Genomic DNA, 23,136 nt, shown 5'->3' with positions numbered 1-23,136 from the left:
GACGAAGCCAGTGTTAATGTGGGCTTTCATCTTAGCTTGTGCTTCTCACCAATCAAGGCTCCACCTCTCCAATTTAGATGATCCATGTAACCACACTATTTCCTACTCTCTTCTCTACTTGATATAACTCATAGCCCCCTGCTGCTCCAACACACCAGCAGAGCTGTGCTATCAGTGGGGCTATTGACATTCAAGTATCAGCAGGGCACACCTTTAATCCCAGCACTGGAGGCAAAGTCAGGCAGCTTTCTGTGAGTTTGAGACCAACCTGGTCTGCAAGAGCTAGTTCCAGGACCGCCTCCAAAGCCACAGAGAAATCCTGTTGTGGACCCCCCAAAAAAACTGAAAAAACAAAAACAAAATAAAAGACATCCAAGTATTACATATCACCATTGAATTCTAGAAGTTTATGCTGGTATTAGCATAAGCTTTAGAAAAGTTTGGGGGTGGTTAAAAAGTCCCTATGTGTTTGTTTAAAAACCAAAAGGGGTTGGTGGTGCACCCCTTTAATCCCAGCAGGGAGGCAGAGGCAGGTAGACATCTGTGAGTTCAAGGCCAGCCTGGTCTACAGAGTGAGTTCTAGGACAGGCTCCAAAGCAATACAGAGAAACCCTGTCTCAAAAAACAAATGAGTAAATAAATAAATACCAAAAGAAAAAAATGAAAAAGCAGTAGATGCTTCACAGTTCAGAAAATAACTAGTTCTGGTGTACCGGTGCTTCACCTCCAAAACAACCTATAAAAGGCTGAAAGATGGCTCAGTGGTTAAGAGCACAGAGGAGGGCTGGAGAGATGGCTCAGAGGTTAAGAGCACTGACTACTCTTCCAGAGCTCCTGAGTTCAATTCCCAGAACCCACATGGTGGCTCACAACCATCTACAATTCAATCTGGTGCCCTCTTCTGGCATGTAGGCAGAACACTGTATATGTGATAAATAAATAAATCTTTAAAAAAAAAAAAACAACACAGAGGAACCAGGTTCAGTCTCCAGTACCCACATGGTAGCTCATAATCACAGGTAACTCCAGTTCCAGGGGACCTGACACCCTCTTCTGGCCTCCACAGGCACAAGGCATGTGTGTGCTATACACACATATGTACAGACAAAATGCTTATACACAGAAAACAAAAATTCTTTAAGAAAAAGTAAAAGGAGTGGATGAAAGAAAAAAGGGAGAGAGGGAAGGGGATGCGGAAGGAGATAAAAGTAGAAATGAGAGAGAAGGGGATGGTGGAGAGGGAAGAAGGGGATGGGGAAGAGAGAAGGAGGGCAAAAGGGATGGAGAGACGAGGAGGGCAGGAGGTGTAGGGAGTGAGCTCTCACCAAGAGAACTCCATGGCATTGATGGGCTTTTTTCAAGGAGATAAGAGGTGAAACCAAAGCTACACAAAATTTTCAGATAACCATTTTAAAAAGATTTATTTTTAACTTTTGATTGTGTCTGTGTGTGTACATACACATACACTGACCTTGGAGGCCAGAGGAGGGCAGGCCGCCTGGTGTGGGTGCTGGAAAACAATTTTGCTCTGCAGGAGCAGTGTGTGCTCTGATTAGCTGAGCCAACACTCCTCTCCAGACCCTCAGAGATTGATTATATGTGTGTGTGTATTCATATATACATATACACATGTATACGTGTACACAGACACACACACATACACACACACACACACACACACACACACACACACACACACACACACACACACACACGGTTTTTCAAGACAGGGTTTCTCTGTGTAACAGCCCTGGCTGTCCTGGAACTGGATCTGTAGACCAGGCTAGCTTTGAACTCACAGATATCCACCTGCCTCTGCCCCCCAAGTGCTGGGATTAAAGGGTTTCATCACCGTTGTGTGATTTTTTTTAAATAAAAAGATACTTATTTGTTACTGGGAACTGAACCTAGGCACTCCCACATGCTAGGTAAGCACCCCACCACTGAGATGTGCTCCCAACCCAAAGGAACATTTTCACTATCAGCTGAACTTTCAACTAGGTGTGATGTAATTTAAGGAAAGTGGCAGGTGAGAGAAAGACACCATGTGACAAGGTTCAAGCAGAGGGTTTTTTTTTTTTAATTAGGGAAAGGGATCATAAAAAGGAGAAAGGGAAGTGGGGAGACTGGCCTCGGCAGACAGGAGCAGCAGAAGAGAGGAGAAAGGAAAGAGGGGAGAGAGGGGGAGGAAGAGAAGGAGAGAGAGGGGAAGAGACAGAAGGAGAAAAAGAGAAATGGATGGGAGGTGGGCAGGACCCTTTTAAAAGGGAACATAGTGAATACACACAGGTGCTCTCGGTGGCTGCTGCTGCGGTCAGAACCCCAAGGACAGGCTAGTACAGATGCGTGAATACTTCTAACAGGGTCCACTTGGGAGGCTGAGGCAGGAGGATCACAAGTTCAAGGCCAGCCTGGGCTACATGATGAGACCTTGTCTCAAATAAACCTCATCAACATAAATAACCCTCAAGTTGCATTAACTCAAGATGAGAGAGATTCCTTTGTTTTCTCACATGTCAGCTGGGAATTTGCTGTGGCTCTATCTCTGGGCTGAGGGCAACTATGGCTTTCAGCCCTGTGGCTTCTTTGGCCTCTGTCTGGGACTTGCTGTTCTCAGGAGTTGGCAAAAGAAATGATGACTTTCACAACTGCTGCTCAGATGAGGTACTTGTCCCATCCATCCACCTACTGGCCAAGCAAGTCACTGGGCCAGGTCTCAGCCTGCTGGGACAGGGGTACTTCTTCCAGAAGCATCTCTACTAATCACACTATGGAAGACAGGCATATACATTCTTTTTGGAGGAAGGAATGGCTACTTGTGAATAGCAATACACAGCCCACTATCCAGCTAGCCTTGGTAAATCAGCATGACCTTGATGTGAAGTTTTTAAGATTGCTTTACAAGAAAAACCTTACACTCCAGGACCCCTGGTCACATAGATATAGATGCTCTCACATGGAATCAAATTCATATTGGTAATTTGTAAAAAGCATGGGAAAGCATTAAAAAAAAAAGATTTAAGAATGACATCTAGCTGGGCTTTGGTGGTGCATACCTTTAGTCCCAGCATTTGGGAGGCAGAGGCAGGTGGATCTTTGTGAGCTTGAGGCCAGCCTGGTCTACAGAGCAAATTCCAGGACAGCCTCCAAGACAATACAGAGAAACCCTGTCTCGAAAAACCCAAAAAAAAAAAAAAAAAAAAAAGAATGACATCTAGAAACTTAGTGGGGAGGGAAGAGCCTCTGCGTAGCCCTGGCTGGTCTGGAACTCACTATGTAGACCAGGTTGGCTTCAAACACATTGAGATCTGCTTGCCTTTGACTCCTGAGTGAGTGATCAGGCACCACCCCGCCAGGCCTAAGAAACATTTTTGGGGGTGGGTGGGTGGGTGGCTTATTAAGAAGGGTTTCTCTGTGTAACAGTCCTAGCTGTCCTGGAGCTGTAGACCAGGCTGGCCTTGAATTCACAGGGTTCCACCTGCCTCTGCCTCCTAAGTGTTGAGATTAAAGGCACGCACTACTACAGTCCAGCTCTAAGAAACGTTTCTAAGGCATTTGTTTTTAGTTTATTAGTTACTTACTGTGTGTGTGTGTCTGTATGTGTGCCACAACCTGAGGACAACCTGAAGGAGTCAGCTCTCTCCTTCCCTCATGTGGCTTCTGGGGACTGAACACAGGCCATCTGACTTAGCAGCAAGTGCCTTGACTTACAACACCCCCCTCTCTGGCCTGAGGGAGGGAAAGCTTGTTCCCATCTGGGGTCAAACTTATTGGCACAAAGTTTATTGTACACCCTATGGCTTTAACACCATGCTTTGTGCACAGCACTCTGCCTGCCCTGTGTCTGCACCGCGTGGGTGTCTGTCACCTTCAAGGCCTCATGTCTGTGGACTCTGCAATTACATCCCCTTCATCCCACATACTGAGGAATCTCTTTTTCTTTTTTCACTTTATTTTTCCTTTTTTTCTTCTTCTAGTGTTTTATTTTTAACGTGCATGGATGCATTGCTTGCATGTATGTCTGTGCAGCACACGTGTACCTCAAGTCCACAGGATCCAGAAGAGAGCGTTGCATCTCCTGGAACTGGACTTACAGAGGGTTGTGAACTGCTGTGTGGGCGCTAGGAATTGAACCTGAATCCTCTAGAAGGGCTGCCAGCGCTCTTCAACAGTGAACCATCTTTCTGCCCCCCCACTTTCTCTTTTATTTTATTTTATTTTTTTATTTTTTATTTTTTGGTTTTTCGAGACAGGGTTTCTCTGTGGCTTTGGAGGCTGTCCTGGAACTCGCTCTGTAGACCAGGCTGGCCTCGAACTCACAGAGATCCGCCTGCCTCTGCCTCCCGAGTGCTGGGATTAAAGGCGTGCGCCACCAACGCCCGGCCACTTTCTCTTTTAAATGACATTTATTTTGTATGTATGTGGTTATGTGCTCAGATGTGTCTTGAGGACAACCCAACATGTGGGTCTCAGGGACTTAATTCAGATTGTCAAAACGGCTACAAGAGCCTTCACCTGCTGAGCCATCTGGCTGGCCCTCTCTCTTCCATTTATTAATTCCTTTAAAAGCAGTTGTATGGTAGCAATCCTTGAAAATGTATTGTTTTATGTTCCCATATATGGTTGTCTTAGTTAACGGTTTCTGCTGCTATGATAAACACCATGTCCAAGAGCAACTTGAGGAGGAAGTGTTTATTTCGTTTACGTTTCCAGGCAACAGCCCATTACTAAGGGAAGTCAGGGCAGGAACCTGGAGGCAGGAGCTGATGCAGATGCCATGGAGGGGTACTGCCTACTGGCATGTTCTTCCTGGCCTTCTCAGCCTGCTTTCTTATAGCATCCAGGACTACCAACCCAGAGGTTTCCCACACACAGTATGCTCAGCCCTACCATATCAACCATCAATTAAATAAATGTTCCACAGGCCAATCAGGTCGGGGGCATTTCTCAATTGAGGTTTCCTCTTCCAAAATGACTCTAGCTGGTATCAAGTTGGCATAAACTAGCCATCACAATGGTCTATGGAGTAAAGGTTATATTCACACTTTTTTTTTTTTTGGTTTTTCAAGACAGGGCTTCTTTGTAGCTTTGGAGGCTATCTTGGAACTAGTACAGTAGACTAGGCTGGCCTTGCGCTCACAAAGATCCGCCTGCCTCTGCCTCCTGAGTGCTGGGAATAAAGGTATGTGCTGCCACCACCGGGCTATATTCGCACTTTTAAAAGTATAGTTCTTGGGGCTGGAGTGATGGCTTAGTGGTTAAGAGCACTGGCTATTCTTGAGAGAACTGGGATTCTGTTCCCAGCACCCACATTAGCTGGCTTACAATCACCTGTAACTCTAATTCCAAGGAATCTGATGCCCTCTTCTGGCTACTGTAGGCACTCACATGCAAGCATACATACACACAGACACACAAAGTGCATATAAATAAAAGAAACATTTTTAAAATGTGTATGTCAGCTATCTTAAGTGTAGTATTCTAGAAGCATCTGTTATTCAAGCTGGCTGGTTTATTCAGCTTACCTATGTCCCTACTAACTTTCTTATCACTTGTTTGAAAGAGTGCTAAAGGTGGTGTAGTCTGTAATCCTATTTACCTGGGAGGCTGAGACAGGAGCACAAGTTCAAAGACTGTCTAGGTGTGAGTTCAAGGACAGCCTGGGCACTCAATGAAATTCTGTTTCAAAATAAAAGGTAAAAAAAGAGGGCTGGGGTTGTCACTGCTCAGCAGAGCACTTCTCCAGCATGCGTGAGGCCATGGGTTCAGCCATCGAAACACAAAAAAAAGGATGAAATATCCGTTATGTTTATGAGCTTATCTACCAGAGTTGCTTTGTGCATCTCAAGGCTCTCTTATAGAGTGCATTTGCATTTGAAATAGCTGCATTCTAAGAATGGACCGTTTATCACCATGAAATCTCTATTCCTGCATTCCCTGTCCAGGATTTGACTGCCAGACAACAGACACTTCAGTTCTCTCATGATCACTGTTAGCACACTTTCTCCTTCCTTTTCTTTTTATGATGCATCTTCACAATGAAGCATGTTTTGACTAGTGAATAGGACTCTTTCAACTGGACAATTTTTGGTCTTGTAAATGAAGTATTTGAACCATTTATATATTTGAATTTTTTTTTTTTGGTTTTTCAAGACAGGGTTTCTCTGTGGCTTTGGAGGCTGTTCTGGAACTAGCTCCTATAGGCCACGATGGTCTGGAACTCACAGAGATCCACCTGCCTCTGCCTCCCGAGTGCTGGAATTAAAGGTGTGTGCCACCAACGCCCAGCTTATATTTGAAATTTTTACAAACTATTTTGGTCAGACTCTTTTCCTTCCTAAGCCATTTGTATCTGTTGTAACTGTTTACATGGCTGGAACATCAGTTCCCATAACACCACGTTTATACTGAGCCAAAAATGATGCTAACCTGTATTCTGCCCTGATACATTTCCCTGAACTGAATACTTCACATGAAGAGAGTTGCTATACTAAGTGGATCTTGTAGCTTTCTTATTATCTTTGTTTGGTCTCACTGTGTAGCCTTTTGTGCCCTGGGACTCACTATGTAGTTCAATCTGGCCTCAAACCTGCTTCTGCCTCCGGAGTGATGGGATTAAAGATGTGTGCTACCAAACCTGGCTCTCTTTCACTTTTTTCCTGAGGTTATTCCATGTTGTAGCATGGTATCAGTTAATTCCTTAAAATGCTATTATCATGTGTGTGTGAACACATGTGTGGTGTGGAGGGGTGATGCATGCATTTGGGGATCAGAAGATACTTGTAGAGTTGATTCTCTTCCTGTGGGGTCACACTCAGGTCACCAGGCTTGCACATCTTTGCCTGCTGAGCCATCCTGCAGCCCCTTTGTTCCTTCTCATGAGCAAGTATCACTCTATTCCATGAGTATGACACAGTTTTACTCATGCTTCTTTGTAGACGTGTGCTTTCACTTCTGATGGACATACACAGGAGTAGGATTTCTGTGCAAGAAGCTAAGGACTGATGAGACCTTTTCCCAAACCACTCGAATCACTTTATACTCTACCTGCAGTATGAATAAAGATTCCAGTTTCCCCAGGTTCTGATTAGTGTTTGTTATTAACTGACCTGCTAATTCTGTCTAAACTAAAAGATGGTAAAGTTGTATCCAATTTAAGGTTTGATGTGGCTTCTCTGAGAACTAAGGATATTGCAGTTTTTGAAGATACTAATCACCTGTACATCTTTTTTTTTTTTTTTTTTTTTTTTTTGGTTTTTCGAGACAGGGTTTCTCTGTGGCTTTGGAGGCTGTCCTGGAACTAGCTCTTGTAGACCAGGCTGGTCTCGAACTCACAGAGATCCTCCTGCCTCTGCCTCCCGAGTGCTGGGATTAAAGGCGTGCGCCACCAACGCCCGGCTAATCACCTGTACATCTTATTCAAGTCCTGTTTCAATCAGTGTGGGTTCCCATAATCCACATTCATACACAGAATCATTCCACAGACATTTATGTTCTCATAATTCTGGAGGCTGGAAATCCACCATCATGTCAGCCTGGCAGGGGCTGGGAAGGGCTCTCCTGGTTTGCAGGTGTTCACTGTTCACTGTGTACTCACGGCCCTGCCTCAGAACATGCTCAGTTGTTTTTATTGTTAATCTACACCCTGAGTCTCCCATGGCTCTTCTTCCAATGACACCAACCCTATCAGATCAGGGTCCTGTCCTTACAACTTCAGTTAGCCTTAATTACTTTAGCAAAAACTCTGTCTCCAAAACCAGTACACATCTGACAAATGTGGGAGTGGATGGGTTACAGTAACTCAGCCCACACAAATTCCTTTGCTCATTTTTAAAATTGGGTAAATTGTCTGAGTTTGCTTTCTGAGCTGTGATAAACACTATAACAAAAAAAAACCAAACAAACAACAAAAAACAAAAACAAAAAACCTTAGAAAAGGGCCTACTTCAGCTAATACTTTTTTTTTGGGGGGGTGAGGTTTTGAAACAGGGTTTCTCTGTATTGCTTTGGAGGCTGTCCTGGAACTCACTCTGTAGACCAGACTGGCCTCGAACTCACAGAGATCAGCCTGCCTCTGCCTCCCGAGTGCTGGAACTAAAGTCATGGGCCACCAACACCCAGCCCCTTTCTTCTTTGATGTTAAGCTATTTCATTTTTAGTTCTAGGAGGTTCCCTTTGTTTTGTGAGGTGTTGGGGGATATCAGTCATGGTCTTAAGCATACAAGGCAAACACAGTCTTTGATTCTTTGGCTGGTTTTGCAAACTCCACCCTCAGCAGAGTTTGTCAGCTTGAGTGCACAAAGAGCCATATGGCAAGAAGAGGACTTGACATGTAAGACATCTGTCAAAGGAACTGTGGTAAGACAGTGAGAAGGAGCCGGGGCAGCTGAAAGGGAGACAGGCTGAGTGGAGGACACAGACAGACACCTGTGTTCTCCAGAGGACAATCTTCTCATCCCTGAGAAGCCAGTCAGAGGTGGATACAGGCAGTGTGGCCTTGTGAAAATACAATGAACTGCAGAGCGCAGCAGTGGAGGCCATCAGGCCACAGTGTTCCCCCCACAATCCCAGAGGTACGTTTTGGAGGCCTCCACATATCCGCCAAAATACATGTGTTCCACATTTGGAGAGGGGCATTTCCATGGTTCCCATTACCCTTTCTTCCTGAGGGAAAGTTGGGAAAGTGACATCTGATCTCAGGCCAGCAGCAAATCTATCAGTCTTCTCATGGGCCACTGAACTAACTGAGCTCTCAGGGCAAATTTGGTGGTGCGGAAAACTCTTGGCAAGCATATCTTCCCAGTTGGGCTTCCGTATGTGTCCACGCACAGCTAACGGAAGTGTAAGGTAACACAAGAGGACTGATGTGGCTACTTTGGGTTCACTCTGTCATCCTTGTTTCACAGTAGTCCTGCCCCATCCTGCTGACCACAGCAACGTGCTCCTGTTCTATCACAGTGGTGACTTCCTTCCTGTCTGCTGGTCCCTGGACACAAGGAATGCCTTGGCAGTTTTTTAAATGGGATTCTTGCTGACCCGACAGGGGCTTGTCTTTTGGAGACAAGGAACTCCAAGACTCCAAAGCCCAAGATTACAGGAATGGGAGCACAAAACTTTCTAAAAGGGGTGTGAACCCCTATGTTGGGAGCGATGGTCAGTGGAACTACTTCTGGTTCCATGCCTGGACTTCCAGACTCAAATATCTTGTCTGCTGGGAACCCAGCACTCAGGTCTCTGGCTTAATGCACAGCTCACAGAATAGCTCATCTTTCTTTTCATGTATTTCCTCTGACTTATTTAAGGCTGGTCCTGCATTCCACAAGGCTGGCTGTCTTAGAATGGGACTCAGTGTGACACTACCAGTGGACATCATGATCAAGAGCACTCCCTACCTCCTTCACAGTGCTGTGTGTGATCCCATGTCCGGGGATTAAATATTCTATGAACCTCAGGCAAGAATCCACATGCAATAAAGACACAGCTACACACACTGTCCCCATAAGTATGAAATCCAAGGACAAAGGGGCGGACATGTAGGACTTGGTCTTCCCTGGGAAAGCAAAGTGTCTGTTGCTATGGTTTTCAGCATACAATGTTTATGTGGGGCTTTCTTAGTGGCCACGGTGAGTGGGTGCTGTCTTCTGTAGCCTCATGTGGAACACAGTTCTCAGTTTGGGCATCTGGCTTTCCACAGTACATTTACTTATTCTAGCATGCTTACTCAGTCTCTTTATGCCTTCCTCTGCCATTTATAAATGCAATCCAGGCCTTTCCATTTCCCTGAGTGTTGAGATCTTTTCCCGAGCTTCTTAGAGCCACCTCAGTGGTAGATCTGCCTTATGACCTATGTCCTGAGAAAATATGTTAAAATCAATGAACTGTCTTTATCTAGGGGTACATTCTCATCTCTGATTAACATCCTAAAAAACTAATTCCAAGGGTTTTTTCTCCCCTGGCCCCTGCCACATGCAAGCTACTTCTCTCAATTCTTTTGTTGTCTTTCTGTCCTCATCAGGTCCAGGATGTTTTCACTGGAGCTGCACGACCTGACTGACACAGTGTCACTGACATAGCGGTAAGAAGTCAGGGCAGCAGCTGAAGCGTATCTGCAGCACCCAGCAAGGTGGAAGAGCTAGTTCTTGCAAAGGAGAACGGTGCCACCCCCACAAGCCCACAGGAACCAAAGGCTGCTGCACAGACACCAGTATCCTCACACACATCCACCCAGATGTTTCCATTCTGCTGCTGCTGCTTCTTTTGGGGGCGTGTGATGAGACAGGGTTTCTCTGTGTAACAGCACTGGCTGTCCTGAAACTCGTGTTGTAGACCAGGCTGGCTGCATACTCTCAGAGACCTGCCTGCCTCTGCCTCTCAGAGTGCTGGGATTAAAGGTGTAAGTGACCACGCTTAGTTTACCATTCTCTGTTTCTGAGTTCTGGGCTTTCCCTCCATTCAGAGCCCCTGAAGTTCTGCAACTGTAACAACTACACATTCCCCCCACTGCACAGCTACCTCTGTTCTCCTGTTGAGATTTAATAAGACACTGAGGCTACTGGCTTTGACATCCAGCCTCAAATTCTGAAGGACTTTGTTTCTTGGGCTGGAAAGATGACCAGGAACTTAAGGACACTTGCTGCTCTTTGCAGGGGACCTGAATTCAGTTCCTAGTATCCATGTTGGGTGGCTCAAAACTACATGTAATTCTTCTGGCTTCTATGAACCCCAACATGCATGCACCCAACCCACACAAATAAGTAAATCTTCAAAAGAACTTTCAGTCTGTCCCTGTGCAAGGAGCAACACAGCTCAGTGAGCTGTCAACTCTATCCCTGTATCATTCTCCCTACCCTGCAGGTTTCACAGGCCCTCATCACACCCTATAGAGAATTCCTCCCTAACAGAACACCCTTCAGGTCGTCAGCTATGAAATACTTAGTTGTTGAGATCCAATTTGTGCCAGGATCTATCTATGGCTCATATGACAATCAGAATGATGTCCTTTCTGCCTAACCCAAGGTGTTCCAGCCAGTCTCAGATCCTAGCTTAACATTTTTGCCTTGGCACCACTGTCTTGTCCCGGATAGTCTGAGGAATGGGTCAAAACAGAGAATCAGGAATTCAGGAGATTTACCAGGGAAAAAACAGCAGTCGGAGTGCAGGGTAAACACACCACAAAACATGTTTGGCTTTGTGAGAAAAAGACAAGTTGAAGGGCTGAAACCTGGTCTGTAGGGCAATTTTAAGGAAGACTGGCAAGGCTGATGAGGAAGTTTTCAGCCAAGACTGCAGTACTGCCACAAACAGGCCTGCCTTCTTTATTCTCTGCAGAGTCTTGTTTTGTTAGTGTTGTCTCATCGAGTCTCACCACCACAGCCTCTTGATGCTTCTATCCTTACTTCACTTCAGCAAACAACCAGGCTTTGTTTGGGTCACTGCTATGGTTCAGCAGCTGCCTAGATCTAGGTAGAAGCCCTTTGTGACAGTTAGCTCACCTCTGCTCCAGACCCCTCAGGCCAGTGTGTTACCCAGCAAGACTAAGCATCACAAAGCTGTTCCCTCATGGCAGAAACAAAGCCCCTTAGTATTTTCTTAATTTTCCAGTTTCCTTTAGAGTTTACTGTTTTTGTTTTGTTTTGTTTTTGTTGTTTTTCGAGACAGGATTTCTCTGTATTGTTTTGGAGGCTGTCCTGGAACTCACTTTGTAGATCAGGCTGGCTTAACACTCACAGAGATCCGCCTGCCTCTGACTCCCAAGTGCTGGGATTAAAGGCGTGTGCCACCAATACCTGGCTAGAGTTTACTGTTTTTGACGGGCTTCTCTGAGTTACAAACTTAGGTCTCCGGTTGGTTGCTATGGATTCAGTAGGCACCAACAAAGGCCTGTGTGTTTAAAGGCTTGGTCTTCACCTTCTATGCAGGAGGTGAGTGGCTGTGGGTTCCCACCAGACAGGTCCTGAAGAGAGTAAATTAACTCATGAGGGTGCCTTTGAAAAGAATCCTGCGACCCTGGTCCTCCCCACCCCAACCCCGTTTCCTGGCTACCAAGAGGTAAAGCTTGTGCATGGCAGGTATATGTTCCAAGAAATCCCGGAGTACACCTCTTCATCCCATCTTCACTGGCTGAGTTGTAGGCACTTCCTAATTTCTATTCTTTGAACATGTGGATTATTTTTAAGTGCACTGGTTAAACCACTTTTTCTAGTTATTATTTTCTATCTTAATCCTAGTGTGGCCAGACGACATATTCTCGAATTTGCTTTATTGTCACTTTTGATAAACTCACCACATAGTTAAAAGTAGTGCTGTTCTAATCTTGTGTGCAGTGTTCTGTTGTGTGGATAGGGGCTCGCTCATTAGTTATTTCTGTCTTGCTTGCATGTCGTTACTGATTCATGTACACCGTTTTTTAAGTTACTGGGAGAGCCGTGTTGACTGTTATTACTGCAGACTGCTCTGTCGTCTCCTTCTAGTTCTATTTCTGCATTTTGTGTTCTGAAACCATGTTATTCAGTGCACACTAACAGGATTTAAATCAATATATTCTTTTGACAGACGCCTTCTTTGTGATATCCCTTTTGTCTCCTCACTCTTGCCTTAAGATGTACTGTCAGTTTTCTTTTGTCTCCTCACTCTTGCCTTAAGATGTACTGTCAGTTTTCTTTTGCTTCATGTTGGTTACTAGATTTCCTCCATCTTTTATTCTCAATATTCCATGCAAAGCTTTTTCAGAAGTAGCATAGGGGTGGATAGTTTTTAATCTATCCTGATACTTGGAGTATTTGTTCCATATAATTATTAACATAGTTGTGCTTATTGTTTTTGATTTGTCTAGGTTTAGTATAGATAAAAAATGTTCACTCTCAAAGCTAAAGCACATTAGCTGTATTGACCCATTCCTCGTGGTCTTCCTGTGGTCTTTTATTTTTACATTCTTGTAGTGCTGGAGACTGGATCCAGGTGTCCATGCACATTAAGTAGACATTCTACCACTCAGCTACACTCTCAGTTCTCCACACACATTAAACCCTTATCCACACTTTTCCCCTTTGTTCCTTATTTTCCCCAAATTTCCCATTTCCATTTGGGGCTATTTTTCTTTGATCTAAAAAGAGTTCCCTTCAAGGGACTGGCAAGATGACTTAGCAGGCAAAGGAGCTTGCCACCAAGTCTTACAGCATGAGATTGATACACAGAATCCACTGGAAGGAGAGAACCAACTCCCGTGGTTGTCCCTCTGACCTCCAAAGGAGTGCTACAGCACACTCTCACACACACAGACACACAGACGCACAAACACAAAAACACACAGACACACAAACGCACAGACACACAGACAAACACGCAGACACACATGTAAGATTGGGGGCTGGATGGCTCATTGGGTAAGAACACTTGCTGCTTTTGCAAAATACCACAGTTCAGTTCCCAGAACTCACACAGGGAAACTCTCAGACACTTAACTCCTATTCTAGGGGACCTGATGCCTTCTTCTGGTCTTCATGGGCAACCCCAGCATGTGGCATGCATTCACAAACACAGTTTTCTTTTTTAAATTTTAAGTAAAATAACAAGCATTGACAAAAATGAAAAAAAAATAGAAGAAGCTATTGCCTTAAGGCTAAACTGCTGGTAACATGTTCTCTCTGCTTTTGTCTGTACAGACAAAACTTGCTATTTTCCCCTCATCTTTGAAGTAAACCTCACTGGTTGTCAGAACCTCGGCTGGCAGCTCTCTTCTCTCAGCACTTTACGCCTGCGTCTGTTTGTCAGGCATGGTGGACCTTTGCAGGAACCACGCTCCGATGTCAGTTTGTTCTCTTGCTTTTTAATTTTATCTGAGGCTTTACATTGCTTGCTGATGTCTTCCTACAGTGTTCTCCTGTTGCATTTTATTTTCCCTTTTGGGATCACAGGGTGTCTGTAATCCAGACTGCTTGTCCAGCGCTTTGGGAGTGGTTTAGGGCATCAGCTCTTTAGTTTGGTTTCACCTCTCTGGCCCTTGTGAACTCCTACTTACATCTATGCTAGCACATAGTTTTGAAAGGGAAGCTGAGGGTGATGCTCTCACTCTAAAAGCCTAAACAGTGCCATTCGTTTCTCTGAACACCCCTCTTTTTTTTTTTTTTTGAGACAGGATTTCTCTGTATTGTTTTGGAAGCTGTCCTGGAACTCTCTATATAGACAAGGCTGGCCTCAAACTCACAGAGATCCACCTGCCTCTGCCTCCCGAGTACAAGTGCTGGGATTAAAGACATGCACCACCACCGCCGGGCAAACATCCCTCTTTTAAGAAGTTGGAAATTTCAGTTGTTTCTTGTTTCAAGATCAACATATACTCCTGAGAACTGAGGACTGTGGGTCATCATACAATGCTTCTGAAATAATCCCCTCAAACTATTTTTTGCCATCAGTTTGTTGTCTGGGTGCTGATCTGAGGCAGGCTCTCACGTACACCACACTTGATCATAAACATGCTATATAGCAATGAGGACGACCTTGAATTTGATGCTGCCTCCCAAGCACTGAGGGCATGGCATGGGCCACCATGCCCTGCTTACCTTTAAACAACAGCTTCTTTTGTTCAGCTGTCAATTCTGTTCTAAGCTATTGAAGTCCACCCAGAAGCACAGGTCTACTGTCCTGTGTTAAGATTCTACCTTCATTAATGCTTTTTTGTTTTCTGATTCTCATCATTATTTATTTCTTGACACATTTAGAAAATATATTTAAAATTTCCTATGTATGGGTTATTTTTCATTTCTGGATAAAAAAAATTCTCCCACATGTGCATCATAGCAAAGTTAAATATTGCACTACTCAAATACATATTCATGTTTTGTTTGGTTCGTTGTTTCATTTTGATATGTTTGCTCTGGCAGAGGCAGAGGCAGCTCCTTATGTTTGAAGTCAGCCTGGACTACATGAGTTTCAAGACAGCCAGAGCTATGTAAGAGACCCTCAAAACAAACAAAAAAGAATCTGATACTTTGATAAGACTTCAATAGTACTCCTTAGGCTCACTAAATTTGTCTTTTATGTATTCTGAAAATATGCTGTTAGATACAAGACCTTTTTGGGTGGTGTTGGACATGCAACCTGGGGCCTGATACATGCATGCGCTCTGCCACTGGGCTACACCTCCAGATGGTTGGTGCAAAACGTCAGCATTTAATCATAAAGTGCCTGTCTTACATATACTGTTTTTTCTTTATAATTTTATGCTTATTTAGTGTGTGTGTGTGTGTGTGTGTGTGTGTGTGTTGTTCTGTGTGTAGCATCTGGCAGAATTCTGTTCCTCATACTCAGGCAAGCTTGGTAGCAAGTGCCCTCCCTTACCTACTCAATCATCTTTCTGGCCTCAAATTTTTCTGATTTAAATAGTTACCAAAAAACTACTTTCCTCAGTGTTCTCTGTATCTTTTTAAAACAAATGTTCTCTCTTTCCTCTCTCTCTCTGAGACCGGGTTTCCCTGTGGAACCCTGGCTCTCCTGGAACTCACTCTGCACACAAGGGTGTACTCAGATTCAGAGATCCACCTGCCTCTGCCTCCTCAGTGCTGGGATTAAAAGTGTGCACCACCACTGCCTTGCTGTTTTCTCTATTTTTTTTTTTTTTGGTTTTACGAGACAGGGTTTCTCTGTTTTGGAGGCTGTCGGTCCAGCCTGGCCTCGAACTCACAGAGATCCGCCTGCCTCTGCCTCCAGAGTGCTGGGATTAAAGGCGTGCGCCACCAACGCCCGGCTGTTTTCTCTATTTTTGTGTCCTAATATTTTATGAATTGTGGCAGTAGCTATCTATTAATACCTTACATTTTACATTTATACCTTAGCTAGTCACAAATTTTTTATCTCATCTATATATCATCTATCTATCTATGTGGGGTGTGTGCATGCATGTGCATACATACATATCCCAGTATATATGTATGCATACATACATACCCTAGCAGACAGTTTATGGGAGTCTGTTCTCTCATCTCACCATATGGCTCCAAGGAATCAAACCCAGGTTGTCAGGCTTGGCAGCAAGTGCTTTATCTGCCGAGACATCTCACCAGCCATAGATTATGTTTTTAAATTACTGACTGACATATTGAACTAAATTATGTCACTGTTTTGTGTGGTCGATCCATTTTCTATATCATTTCTTTGTAACTTTATCCTTTCCTTGGGAAATGTTGATGGCTAATATGGTTGTTGGTCTGACTTGATGAAGTGGTATCTAGAAGATTGTAAAAGAAGAGCTGGGGTGGAGTCTTCTAGAGAAGACTACTGTGCAGGGTGGTGACATGAGAGGTACAACCATGAACATGGCAATCCCCAATAGGCAGGCGACAGACGGCGCAAACACGAGGCAGAAGCGCGGAGCTGGCAACTGTACACTCAACTGACCCTTCCTGAGTGGATGTGCTTTTGCCATTACTGTGTTCCGTGGACGCCAGATTCTTCAGTCTCTAAGGATAGATTTGCACCAGTGTCCTTCAGGTGTCTGGCCTCAGACTAGGGCTGCATCATGTCTTATGAGCTGAGGCTTCCAGCTTCCTAGACTGAGCCACCAGTTTTACCTGGCTTTGTGTGTGCAGATGGCCATTGTGTAACTGGTCTGCCTCTGATGATATCAGCCAGCATAATGACCCTCCTCTTGCAATCATATTCTATTCTATTTGTCCCACTTCTCTGGGGATCTCTAACACAAAAACTAAGCATAAAAATGTAGATGTTTATCTCACATAGACAAACTTAAGAGTTAACTCATGTCACAAAACAGGATATGAATTAGTTAAAAACAATTCAAAAGAAGTGAGAATCCAGAGGGAAAAGAGATGACTATATATATATATATATATATATATATATATATATATATATATATACACACACACTCAAATGTGGAAAACTTATAATTTGGGAGAGCTAGAATGTGACAGCAAGAATAAATTAAGTATGCCTGCTGCCTAAATGGCTATCAGACACACAAGAGACTGAAAAGCACCAAGTTGATGCCAAGTTTCAGACTAGGGAGAACCATGGGATTGAGACAGGAGTCAGCTCCCATGGGAAGGGAAGGACAGTAGTAAGCCATGAGATAATTAAGCAGTTTGGAAACAAAAAAGATGGTTGCCACTCACAACCATTCCCCTGACTGGATGAGTAACAAGTGATAACCTTTCTGGTTGAACCAAGGGAGCATGCATAGAGGGTATAGACTCCTCGCAGGTACAGCCCATGATACAACCAAAACTAACCAATCCCAGAAAAGTTCACCTAAGTATCCACCCAGGTCCTACCTCACAACAGAATGCCACTAGGCAGGTCCACAGCAGTATCCCTCTTGAACCCCTCCCCCATCCATTCTCAGTTTCTTTAGTAAATCTGTGTTCCCTTTGCTCACTTCTTGTTCATATTTCCTTATTATTCTTGGGCATAATAAGAAGCCAGGGGCTGGGGGCAGCTTTGGTGACTGTTACTTGCCCAGATCCCTGGGTTAGGCTGATCAAGAGCCCAAGACAGATCCCTTCACATCCAAGGAATCCACATCAGCTCCACTTTAAAAACAAGAAAACCTAGAAGGAAAACATGGCTTATGGATAAGTCAATCCTGTTTAGAACTGAACGTCTGTGGGGACCTCAAGATGATGAAGTGGACTTGTTAGCATACATACAGAGGCTAGAGCTTCAAATAAAGGTCAGTGTGAGAACTACAAGGTTCTGCTCTCCACTCCTGGGAAGCAGCAAGCTAAGCTCTCAAAGAAATGGAAAGAACAAAGAACTGAAGACTTGTACTCCAGAAAATGCTGACAGGGAACCAGGTAGGAAGATAAAATTATCCGAAGAGCAGAAAAGCATCTGGAGGTAAAAAGAGAATGATGACATGTGACAAAAAAGATGAGAACTGTTCCAGAAAGGGAAGATGATTCATGGTGTCAAACGTGACAGAAAGGTCGGGGGTGGGGTGGGGGAGCTATTTGAAGAAAGCCACTGAACTGAATGATTTGGGAGATAATGGGAGCGCAGTCAAAGCAGTATTTTATGATGGGTGAACAGCAGCCAGACCCACTTATTTAGTGGATCAAATCTTATTCTTCAAGGCGTTAGTGCAGCAAGGCATGCCCTAACAGTACATCCTGTTTCTTTTTAAAAGTGGGTACCACACAGCAATACCCACTGAGCCACCAGTTGTCACCCTTTCTGCTTGTGACAACTGTAGGCAAAGGACTGTAGCCAGGACTTCTGCCTTCATCCGATGAATGGCAAGCCCACAGATTTAAAAATCCAAGCACCCAATTACTGGTTCAGTTGCACTGTGACAGCATGCTTGCAGGAATGAGTTGGTGGCCAAAGACTCAAGTGGCAGTAATCCTGTCAGCAGAGGCCTACCTGCTGAGAGGTCATGTGACCCATCCCTTACCCACACTCCTTCCAGGGCCACAGAAGAAGCAAAGTAATTTTGCATTTGAAATGTGAAATTCTCCTCAAAAAAGACCTCTCCTTTAAAAAGTTTCAACTTCTGTAAAGCCGAGAGACACCTAAAGTAAGTAGAAATCCACTAACCATAGCCCTGTTTGTAACATCACTTTAAAAACTCCATGAGCAGGGTGGTGATATACACCCTTAATCCCAGTGCTCTGGAGGCACACAGGCAGGTAGATTCTGTGAGTTGCAGGCTACCTTAGTCTACAAAGTGAGGTCCAGGCAAGCCAGGGTGAGACCCTATAAAACAAGAAAACAGGAATGAACTCCATGAATGCACAAAAGTTCTGAGGGAACAACAAAACAAAACAATGTAAACCCCCCAAAAAGAAAGACTATGACCTGTGGTCTTGATGGAAAATAACTACAGCACTAACTAACATCTTCCCTATGAGAGGAGGTACAACACCAAAGAGCCACCGTGTACCACACTGGCTTTCTTTCCAAGAACAGTAGATGTGAGTGTTTACCTTTAGTATAGTTTTATTATTTATTCAATGGGTGTCTTACCTGTGTACCACTTGCATGCCTGCTGCCAACAGAGGACAGGAGAGGGTGTTGGATTCCCTGAAACTGGAGTTACAGATGGTGGTGAGCCACCATGTGGGTCCTGGGAATTGAACATGGGTCCTCTGGAAGAGCAACCAGTGCTCTTAACCTTTGAGTTACCTCTCCAGTCCTGTCTTTTTAAAGTAGCTCAGACCTGTGCTCTCAAACACACGGGAAGGTGAGGTTGGAGAATTTTGAGTTAGAGGCCAGTCTGGGATACACAGGGAGATTAAGTTAGCCTGTGTTATACAATAAGATTCTGAAAATAAAACTAATCAAACAAACAAACAAGCCTCCCCTGAATACAGCATTTCTTCTATTTAATGAAATACTGAATGTACACAGAGCAGACAGTGGATATGTTATTGCTTGTGCCAGCTTCATGTCTAAAGCAAATGGATCTACTTAGACAGTATACCACAGAACAGAGGGCACTTCTGGACTGAATTTATTCCCAGAGTAGAGAACTCAGGATGTACTCTGACAACTTAGACATCAGAAAACCAAAATAGAATAAAGCCCACAATCTGCCTTCTTGAAGGAAATTCTGCAAGTCCTACAAATAACTGACTTTGATCAGTGCAAACCTACTATACCTTAAGTGTATCAAGTGTCATCTCGAGAATCCTCACAATAGTTCCAAGAAATGGGGCTCAGTGGTTAAGAGCACTGGTTGCTCTTCCATAGGTTCCAGGCTCAGTTCTCAGCACTCACATGGCAGCTCACAACAGTCTATAACTCTGATGCCCCCTCTGACTTCTGTATGAGTCCAGCACATGGTGTACATGCACACATGCAGGCAAACACTCATACACACTGAAAAAATAATATTCTAAGAAAAAACTATTCTTTTTATGTTAATTTACTTGTTGTGTGTGTATATGTGTGTAAATAAACTATTGTCCCCTTTTCCAACCAGAACACCTGAGTCAACACAACAATACACACACACACACACACACACAAACACACACACAATCCCCCTCTGAAGAAGTGGTTAAAGGGGATGGCTCAGCAGTTAAAAACACTGGCTACTCTTCCTGAGGATCTGGGGTTCAATTCACAACACCCACATGGTGGCTGATTACCATCTATAACTCCAGTTCCATGGTGGCTGATTACCATCTATAACTCCAGTTCCATGGTGGCTGATTACCATCTATAACTCCAGTTCCATGGTGGCTGATTACCATCTATAACTCCAGTTCCAGGGGATGAGGTGCCCTCTCCTAGCTTTGTGGGCACTAGGCACACATGTGGTCACAGACATACATGCAAGCTGACTGCCTACACACATAAGATGTAAAGAAATGGTGAAGGGCCGGGCGGTAGTGGCGCACACCTTTAATCCCAGCACTCGGGAGGCAGAGGCAGGCAGATCTCTGTGAGTTCGAGGCCGGGCTGGACCGATAGCCTCCGAAACAATACAGAGAAACCCTGTCTCGAAAAAAAAAAAAAAAGAAAAGAAAAAGAAAGAAATGGTGAAGGTGTTGAGCACTGAGTAATTTACATTTTCATTCAGTCAGTCTGACGCTCTACTGGACTCTGATGGTTACACTCTTAGTGGCTTTTAATAAAAACAGTATTTGTTCAATAAGATTTTTTTTTTTGTTTTTCAAGGCAGGGTTTCTCTGTATTGCTTTAGAGGCGGTCCTGGAACTCGCTTTGTAGACCAGGCTGGCCTGAAACTCACAGAGATCCGCCTGCCTCTGCCTCCTGAGTGCTGGGATTAAAGTTGTGTGCCACAAGCACCCGGCCCCAATAAGATTTTTCAAAGAAAGGATTTGCAGAATTGTATAGTATAGTTTCAATGAATGTTCTAGCTAGATGGTGTCTTTGCAGAGAAAGATGAAAGGAAATTATTTTCCATACTGGACAACAATCCAAGGACTACTGGTAGCAAAATGATTCCATAATAAATCTTTCCCACAAGGTATCAGATGCTTTTAGTGTGGTAATAACACATTTCAATGTAATAATTAATAACCACAAAGAAATTACCCAAAGGAGCCACCCAAGTGTAAACACAGCTGGAACCACATGTGGGTTCTTCCAGGGCTTGCTCTGCAACATCCCAAGATTAGGAATCATTCACCTAAGGAAACCAATCCCAAATCTTGTCTTTTATTACATCCTCATTTAGGGGATCTGAGCAAAAAGCATGGAGGCATAGGTGCCCATCTTCACAGCCTCGCCCAGTCCAACAGGCACTAGGGGCTCTGAAAAGGCTGGACCTTGGGCTCCCTCTGGAGGAGACTATCTTCAGGGAGGGAAGCACATGTAGTCCACTTGGCAGCTACTATAAGGACCTACTATAATCTATATACTGAGATGAAGAAAATGAAATTAATATTATCACATGGTATCCAGGCCCAGTAGCACATGCCCAGTCCACGCTACACAAGAAAATGAATACGAAGAATCACTTGAGTTCACGGATTCAGAACCAACCTGGGTTACGCAGTGAGACCCTGTTTCAAACAAACAACAGAAAGATATATATGGTGGCATGCTACTTTTGCTTTATCAATGACTTAGTATGTGTGGTGCTTACATTCATTCACCACATATCAAATGTTATTGAGTGCCAATATATGTTAAGCACTACTCAAAACATGGGAAATACGAGAGTGAATAAAACAGTAAATCCATGACTTCCCAAAGGTAGTTTTTAGTAGGTGAGATAAACAACATGAACAGCTTACCAGACTGGAAATGCTGTATGAAAATCAAACAGGAAATGGGAGTATGGATGGAGCTGGAAGCAGCAGGGTGTCTCACCCTGAGTACAGATGGGTGAGGAGATCCTTCGGTAACACCATTGGGGGTAGTGTTTCTAAGCAGAGAAACCCACAAGCACAGGAGCACTGGACAGCTGACTTTCACAGGTCAGGGTGGAATGAGGTGAGGTTTTTTTTTTTTAAGCAACATTCTGGCCATGTTCTTGGGAAGAAACTGAAGGTTGAACAAGGGTAAAAGCATGAATACCTGTTAGGGAATTTCTACGAAGCTTGGGCAAGAGATGTCATGAAAGACAATAGGGGGCTAAGTAGTTAGACCCTGGAAATACTTCAAAAACAGAATGCAGGTAAGAGGAGTAGAAATTTACTTGACAGTTTTTCTCTTGAGCAACAAAAAAAAATGGAGTTCATGTCAACTGAGATGTGGAAATCACTGAGGGAGTGAGGAAGGTGATCACAGACCCTCTGCCTCTTATATGTTTCAATGGCACTGTCAGACAGTTGAAAATCTTAATGTGGAGTTTGGGGACCATTTAGGTTAGAGAGAAATAAATTTGTTCTTTTTGTGATCTAAGACTTTTTTCAAGACACGGTTTCTGTGTCTTGGCTATCCTGAAACTCACTATGTAGACCAGACTGATCTGGAATTCATGGAGATCCTACTGCCTTTGCCTCCTGAGTGCTGGGACTAAAGGTGTGACCACTGCCACTGCCCAGTGATCTAACAATTTTTTTTTGGTTTTTTGAGACAGGGTTTCTCTGTATTGTCTTGGAGGCTGTCCTGGAACTTGCTTTGTAGACCAGGCTGGCCTGAAACTCACAGAGATCCACCTGCCTCTGCCTCCCGAGTACTGGGATTAAAGGTGTGTGCCACCAACGCCTGGCAATCTAAGACATTTTTAAGAAGAGTGGTATGCTAGTTTCCCCTTAAGAGGTTGCCCAAATAAGAAATTAAAACTACAGGCATACATGAGAGTCTGCTTCAAAAACAAAACGAAATAGAAAAGATAATACAACACCCAGAGAGAAGAGATGAAAACTAATCTATAACAACTCTTTCTTAACAATTCTAAAATAAAAACTAGTGTACTGGACAAGCCTGACTAAGCATACCCTGAAGAACTTGTCAGTATGGTCTGAGTGTCACCTGTCACAGATGCCACTCCTGGTTACCTGACCTCAGAATTACCTTTTCAGAAAAGAACTGCTGTAAACCTGTCTCCATGGTCAGTTTAACCCCTTCCCTACCTCTGCATGGAAAGAAAGCTGGGTAGTTAGTAGGAGATTGGTAACAGAGAGTATTTTCTTTCTGTGCTTTGATTTCCAATAAACCAAAGAGTGCTTTCTTGAAATCACATGGCACATAATGTGTTTA

The 23,136-nt window shown here is 44.0% G+C and overlaps 1 protein-coding gene across 14 annotated transcripts in view; it reads right to left on the bottom strand.

Annotated features, from left to right (window-relative positions):
- Positions 1 to 23,136, bottom strand: part of Cdkl3 (cyclin dependent kinase like 3) — an 85,060-nt gene that overhangs the window by 22,021 nt on the left and 39,903 nt on the right. Inside the window, exon 13 of one of the 14 annotated variants that reach the window (XR_005878200.1) lies at positions 9,722 to 9,851. The exons of 11 other annotated variants lie outside the window; for them this stretch is intronic. Coding sequence is in view for 2 of the 3 variants with exons in the window: in XM_040748602.1 (XP_040604536.1) it covers positions 21,910 to 21,975 (66 nt within the window). In the remaining variant the exon portion in view is untranslated. Of the gene's footprint in view, positions 1 to 9,528; positions 9,852 to 21,720; positions 21,976 to 23,136 lie in introns of those variants that run through there. 2 more of the 14 variants (XM_040748603.1, XM_040748602.1) reach the window with 2 other exon arrangements.

The sequence above is a fragment of the Mesocricetus auratus genome, unplaced genomic scaffold (assembly GCF_017639785.1).
Source record: "Mesocricetus auratus isolate SY011 unplaced genomic scaffold, BCM_Maur_2.0 Super-Scaffold_100007, whole genome shotgun sequence".
Taxonomy (NCBI): Eukaryota; Metazoa; Chordata; class Mammalia; order Rodentia; family Cricetidae; genus Mesocricetus; species Mesocricetus auratus.
This window is presented reverse-complemented; position numbering and strand designations above follow the sequence as displayed.